At 40.6% G+C, this 7,044-nt stretch overlaps 1 protein-coding gene across 3 annotated transcripts in view; it reads left to right on the top strand.

Moving 5' to 3' along the window:
- The first annotated feature begins 805 nt into the window (after positions 1-805).
- The window catches only part of SSR1 (signal sequence receptor subunit 1), a 46,343-nt gene continuing 40,104 nt past the window's right edge, over positions 806-7,044 (top strand). For all 3 annotated transcript variants that reach the window (XM_036755393.1, XM_036755384.1, XM_036755402.1), the window contains exons 1-2: positions 806-995; positions 3,331-3,443. In XM_036755393.1, the coding sequence (XP_036611288.1) occupies positions 917-995; positions 3,331-3,443 (192 nt within the window). In that variant the 5' untranslated portion in view covers positions 806-916. The remainder of the gene's footprint in view (positions 996-3,330; positions 3,444-7,044) is intronic.

The following is a 7,044-nucleotide window of genomic DNA, read 5'->3' as shown; positions in this document are numbered from 1 at the left end:
CCAAAAACAGAAACAACTCTCTAGCACTGGCTGTTGTACCATGTGGTAATATGTGTAAAGCGCTTTCTAAACTTTAAAGTGTTCAAGATTAGCATTAGGGCTAGGGACTTGGCCTGTGATTTCACTCCAAGGAAAGCCTTCCTCATCCTCATTCCACTAACAGTGAAGGTTGGTGGCTTCTCTGAAGCCCAATCGCCAGAGCACAAAGAATGACTAACCTAGGTTAAATGTCACCAACCTGAACTGGGTCTTTTTGGTTCAGAGCTTCAACACTACTTCAGAACTACTGGTACTATCACCATCATTATCTTCTTTCTTCATCTCCATCACCATCCTCATCCTCATCCCTCTGCTAGACTTTAAAAAGCTTCAAGAGGGTAAGGCAATCAATGTTTAGGTAAACTTTGCACGCTCCCAGAGTCCAGCATAGGGCTTTGCACATATTGGGTGCTTAATCAAGAATTACTGAACTAACAGCTCTAACCCAAGTTATGGAAGTTTAAAAATAAGCTGACGGACTGCCAGGTAAAGAAGCCAGGTTCACCTTTCCTATAGACTCTCAAAAGCCCAGTCGAAAATGGATGACAAAGCCACACAGGGTACATCCAGGAGGAGGGAAACTCACCTAGAGGAGGGAAGATGTCACTTTCCCAGTAAAAGTACAGCGGAGTTGTCACGTGACCGCCCCCCTACTACGCCATCCCGCTCCTCCCCCACCGAGCCTCAGCCCCGGGCTTCCCTGGCCTGGGACTGAGCCACGTTCACAGCGGAGCTAGCGAGGAGGGAGGCGGGGCTACGTCCCGTTTACGTGTGCGTGCCCCCCCCCCCCACTCCATAGCCCGGATGAGGAGTATCGCCATTACCGCCGAAGCCGCCGTGAGAGCCTGTGGAGGCTAAAAAGCCCGCTGGCCGCACCATGAGATTCCTCTCCCGGTTGATCTTGATAGTGCTGCTCGTCTTCCCCACCGCACTACTGCTTGGGGGCGGCCCCGGAGGTACGGCGTGGGAGGAGTGGGAGGATTAAGACGGGGGACGACTGCAGCGCTTGCCAAGTTTGGTGGTGGGGGGCGGTGGCCGCGGCTCGCGGGGGTCGCGCGCCCTCTGGTTCTTGCTCTGTTCCGGACTTCTCCCTCCCCTCCGCCGATCCCTGGGATTGAGGCTGCGCGGGGGAGGGGGCGCAGGGCGGGGAGTCCCGTGCGCACGAGGAGGCCTCCCAGCAGCGGAGCTCTCCCGACCCCCTCCCATGCGGATCTGTAGCGGGCCACGCGCTCTTTCCCGGCCGGGCTGGGTGACGTTGCTCCGGGCCCCGGCGCTCCGACCTGCATTGTTACCCCTTGTCCGTGCGTCTTGGGACCTGGGGCATCCCTCGAGGCTGCAAGAGGAGGGCGGCGGAGCTGAGCTGCAGTGGCCGCTGTCCGCGCCTCCCGCGAGCGCTCTCCCCCGCCCCCACGCACACTCGGCGCCGGGCTCTGGGCTGACGTGTCATTATCTTGTAGAGGGGGCCTAGCTTCATTCATTTCACGGAGTCCATGTTTCGCTGCACCCAGCCTCGCAGAGCACCTCTCTTTGGTAGCCTGTCCTTTTTCCCGTGAATCTTAACCGTCCTCTCGCCCACCCTATCGACATACCTTACTTTATTAGTCCGCTAATCTCGAAAAAGGAATTTTTTTCCCCTCTCGTGCCCCTTGAGCAATGTTCAGCTGTGTCGTTATGTTGGACAGGTTGTGTAACCCTACTCTGTTAATCACTTTAAATTTCATATGAAGACCTTTCTGGGCTACTGGCTTTAGGCTTCATTTAGAATAGAGAGCCTGGATTCTAAAACTTCCAAGAGGTTGTGAAAGAAATTCCTTAATGGAAGAGAGGGCAAAAAGGGGAATAAGAGTGAATAAAGTAGGTATAGCTTGGTGTAGTGGAAAGAGCATCCTGAAACCTCATTTCTAAAATCCCAACTCAGCCTCTGGCTTGACCATGGGCAAGTCACTTCACTGTTCACTTTCAGTCTTATCTGTAAACTAAGTGATCTCTAAGATTCTTTACAATTCTAAAAATCCAGTTCCGAAGGAATGTTTTGAATACATTTTAATGGTATAATCCAGTGAACACTTATGTTTTGCAAAGGAAATAAAGTAGATTGATTTTGACCGGTGTATGGAAAGAACATCTTGTAGGAAAACTTAATTCAGCTGTAGGTTGTAAGAAAAAATGAATTTATCTTGGGATCTGCTTGCAGATCTCCTTTCCTTCTGTCTCTTGAAGATCACTTGATTTTTAAAAATTCTGATTTTGACCATTTTTACTTTGTGGTTTTAATCTTTCTAACCAAAATTGACATTGGATTCATGTTCAGATTTCTCTCCCACCCCCACCTCCTGTAGGGTATATTTCTTAAACATTTTCTATTTTACAGATGTCTTTCCTTAATTTTTTGCAACGAAGCATGTTGAGGGCAAAGCAAATGCCACTAAGATTTTTATCAAAATAATGCTGTTGTATTAGTAAATATATGTAATTTAAAGTCTAAGTTAAGCTAAAATGAATGATTAGAAGCCATTTTGTATAAAAAGTTACATTTAAGGGTGCTTCATTTTAAATTACTGTGTCACAAAGTTAGCACCTACACCCTAGTTTGGAAAGTTGTAGTTCTTTGTTTCATAGTGTAGTGTTCTTTCTATTTTGCAAAGTCGATGACTGACCAACATCTAAGTAGAAGCCAAACTCAGGATTGTAGGAGTCTTTGTATTCTATGCTTTTCTTCCTGGGTATTACAGCATGTATACTTGTGCCCTTGTCTATATTTTTTAAACTGAGTTGCCACATCATCATTCTTTCCATAAATCGTTGGTAGATTCACATACTGGTGACCTAGAAATTGTGTTCAGGGTCTATTTTAGAAAATACTTAGCAAACCAGTTTAGAGGTTTCTTTGTATTTGAATTGCTTACATAGAAAAGCAATATTGTTTTATTTTTGTTTTCTTCTAGACTTTAGCCTAAATTTCCCTCTTTTTCTAATTTAAGATCTCAGAACTTTACGTTGAACTAAAAAAAAGCAGAAATACAAATCTTTTTTTCCTATTAACCTGCTTTGCTATGTCTTCGCTCTATTTTTTACAGTTGTAAAGTGTTTTATATGCATCCGTGCTCATTATTTATTGATGTGATTCTTCCAAACAATATGGTTCCAAATTCTAAGTGTTTTACTGTTTTACACGTATGTCTTCTAAACAATATTTGTTTGATTATGATTTTAACCATCAGAACTAACTTATTGATTAATGTCTTGCTCTTAGGTTCAGTTGTTAAAAACACTTTCTGTTTACATTGTTAGGGTCAATAGCTGTGGCCCAAGATGCTACAGAGGATGAAGAAGCACTAGAAGATACAATAATTGAAGATGAAGATGATGAAGCAGAAATAGAAGAAGATGAACCCACAGATTTGGTTAGTGATGGATTATATTTGACATCTTGAGCATATGATTTGTTGGGAAGCACTTGATAAAACTTGTTACAAATTTATTATAATATCAGTTCATATTTTTATGAGGTCTGGAAAATCTGATTATGTAGGATGTAAAACAATATCTTGCTTTGACCATCATATTTGAAGTTGGCAGAGACCTCAGAAATCATCTCGTCATTTGTAGTAGTAGGGCTAATGGATAGTAGATTTGGATTCTTCTGCAATAGACAGATTTACAGTAGTAGGTACCCTAGGGGGAAACTCAGAATCACTCTGCCACATTTTCCCCTTGTCAGTATTCATTTCTATTCACTTCTTACTATGATCACAGAATTTTTCAGTTAGAAAGGAACCCCAGGAGTCATCTAGTCAAATCTAGCCTCCAAAAGGGATTCCCTTTAACTGATGGGGAATATGTCATTCAAGACTCTTTACTATTCTATTTGTCCTCCTCTATTTGATCTCCAGTTTATTAATATCCTTGCTATAATGAGGTACCTTGATCTAGTTCCCCTCTCCCCCTCATATCTTACCCCTCTCAAGTCAAGAAGTAGCACAAAGACTGGAATGACAAATGACAAGATCTCTTAAAGGAAGCCAAGTCCTGAGTAACTGTAATAACCAATCTTGGTCCTGAAGAACAGATAACATAATGTGTCTCCCTCCTCTCAAGGGAAGGGTGGGAGGTCATAGAAACAGAATGTTGCATACATTGTCAGATGCAGTCACTAGAGCATTTGTTTTTGATTGACCATTTTTCTTTGTTAGGCAAGAAAGAGGAGGGAACTGCCAGATTAATCTTACTCAAAACATCATTCTCACTGCATATGAATCTTGAACCTACAGTGATTTTGCACATGTTTGAAGGACCTACACTGGTTCCTATCCTAACAAAACTTGCTTCTCTCTTCCTATTTATATCTCACTGATTTCATTTATTGTTACTTGAATTTTTCCTTAGTCAAACCACTCTTTTGCTTCACTTGGAAGTAAATAGCTTACAAATTACAACCTGCTTGCATAGAATACCCTTCTTTAATCCACCCATATGTCTCCCTCCTAAGACTTTCGTCTTTAAAGGATCCAGCTATGAATTATCCTGCCTGATTCTTCGTTAGTTTCATTGGTCCTTAATATGCTCATTTATGCTACATTTGTATGATTTTTTAATTTAAAATTTTGAGTTCCAATTCTATGCCTCTCTTCTTCTCTACCCTCCCTCCTTCCTGAGACAGTAAGCAGTCGGATATAGGTTATACAAGTGCAATTATGTAAATCATTTCCATATTAGTCACTTAAATTTTAAAAAATGAAAGAAAGTAAAAAATAGTATGCTTCAGTCTGTATTCAGTCAATACCGGTTCTTTGGAGGCAAGTAGTATGCTTCATCATTAGCCCTTGGGATTGTCTTGGATCATTGTAGTGCTGAGAATAGCTAAGTCATTCACAGTTCTTCATTGAACAGTATTGTTGTTAACTGTGTACAACGTTCTGGTTCTGTTCACTTCACCATGCATCAGTTCTTGTGTTTTTCTGAAATCATCCTGCTTGTCATTTCTTATAGCACAGTAATATTTCATTACAGTCATGTACCACAGCTTGTTTAGCCATTCCTCAATTGATGTGCATCCCTTTGATTTCCGATTCTTAGGTACCCATTTGTATGTTTTTTAACACTCTTGTTTTACATTCCACTATCTAATTGCATAGGTTATTTGTCTTAACTCAGTCCATTCATTTCTGCGTTGGTGCTGGTAACAAAAAGTATACCGTTTTAAAAAATAATACCAATTTCAGGTGGGTAACTTGAGGTGAGAATGGAAAGGGAATCAATCATAGTAATTCACAAATGATATGTTGAAATATTCTTTTATGAAGATTTGGTTTCCTTTTTTTCTTGAGTAGAACAGGAGGCTGGACCCTGTGGTTGGTGATTGATTTCCTTTCCTGTTCAAGAAGATGGCCAACTCACTTTAACCACCAAAACTTTAAGATCTTTTCTCTCCTTCAACCCAAGAAATGTGTAGTTATCCTTTTTCCACATCGTGAGGGTTAGAGACACAGTGCTCCCTCGATCTGGAAGATCCACATAAAATCTGTAGGGATAGATCCTTCACCTTCATTTTCCATTAGGAAATCATATAAGGACTTAGCATTTCCCATATGATGCCAGTGTCTACTGGAATGACTTTTTTTATAACAATCCTGCATTTCTGAGTTTCTAACCTTTATGTGTGTCATCTGCAAAAATCCCTGTTTATGTCATCCCCAAAAATTGCCATTTAATTTTTTATGCCAATGATATATTGCAACCACAATGGGGAAAGTTGCAATGTGGAAAGGATAACCGTAGTCCTAAAATCAGGCAGCATGGCATACAGAAGAGAGTAGGTGTTTTCTTTTTTAATAATAGTAATAATGTATGCACATGTACTTTAACTGTAAAACAGTATATAAAGTAAGCTTATAATGCTCAGGGGCTTTGATTTCATCAAGATAGCTAAATTTTGAATTAATAGATAAATCCTAGGGATTTGCTTGAGGCATGTAAAAATTAAGTAATCTGTATATAACCAGTAAGTGTTAGAGATAAGACTTCAAACCCAGTTCTTTTAGACTCTAAGCCAGCACTGTCTACTTTATAATACTTCTAATGACATTACTATTCTCCTAAGAGGCAATGGAAAGTAGAGGTTAGAGTGTTAAACTTGAAGTTAGGTAGACCTTTTGAATTCCTAGTCATCATTTAAAAAAAAAAACCTCAATTACTGCCATCTGTTATGTCTTCCCTGATCTTTCCATCTTCGCTCCAAATCTGTGTCTTCCTCCCCATCAGATTTCCCAAAGTACTTTGATCATGCATTGTATCTCTTATATATTATTTTATATAAATTACCAGTGTATGTATCATATATGATTATCGATTTAAAATTGGATGGACCTTACAAATTCTCAAGGCCAACTCACCTTATAGGGATGAGGAAACAGATCTCATGAGGTTGAATGAGGCAGCATAACATAGTGAATAGTGGACTTTGAATTAGGAAAATCTGGGTTCAAGTCTGCCTGAGGTATTTAATAGCTGTATGACCCAGGATAAATCACTTCTCTGTCTCAGATTCCTTATCAAGAGTTTTATTGGTTTCCTCCTTTCGGTTTTATCTTTCACACACCTGCCAGATTGATATTCCTAAAATATGGGCTCAACAAGGTCATTCCACTGCTCAAGAAGTTTCTGTGGCTCCCTCTTGCCTTTAGGGCAAAATAGAAATTTAAAGACCTTCACAATATGGCTTTAACCCATCCTTCTAGGCTTACTTCACAGTACTCTGCCTCACATTTTTTGTGTTCTAGCTGAGCTAGCCTACCTGTTATACACCTCTGTGCCTTTTCATAAGCTGTCTTACATACTTGGAGCACTTCCGCATAACTTCTGCATCTTTTGAAATCTGTAGTTCTTTTTAAATTACTGCAGTCATCTGTCACCAAGCATTTATTAAGTGTTTGCTATGTGCTGGACTAAACCCTGGGAATACAAATACAAGAAAAAAGACAATCCATGCCCTCGAGAAGTTTATAT

The sequence above is a fragment of the Trichosurus vulpecula genome, chromosome 1 (assembly GCF_011100635.1).
Source record: "Trichosurus vulpecula isolate mTriVul1 chromosome 1, mTriVul1.pri, whole genome shotgun sequence".
NCBI classification, from domain to species: domain Eukaryota; kingdom Metazoa; phylum Chordata; class Mammalia; order Diprotodontia; family Phalangeridae; genus Trichosurus; species Trichosurus vulpecula.
The sequence above is the reverse complement of the archived record's forward strand: the minus strand, read 5'-3'. Positions and strand labels throughout refer to the sequence as shown.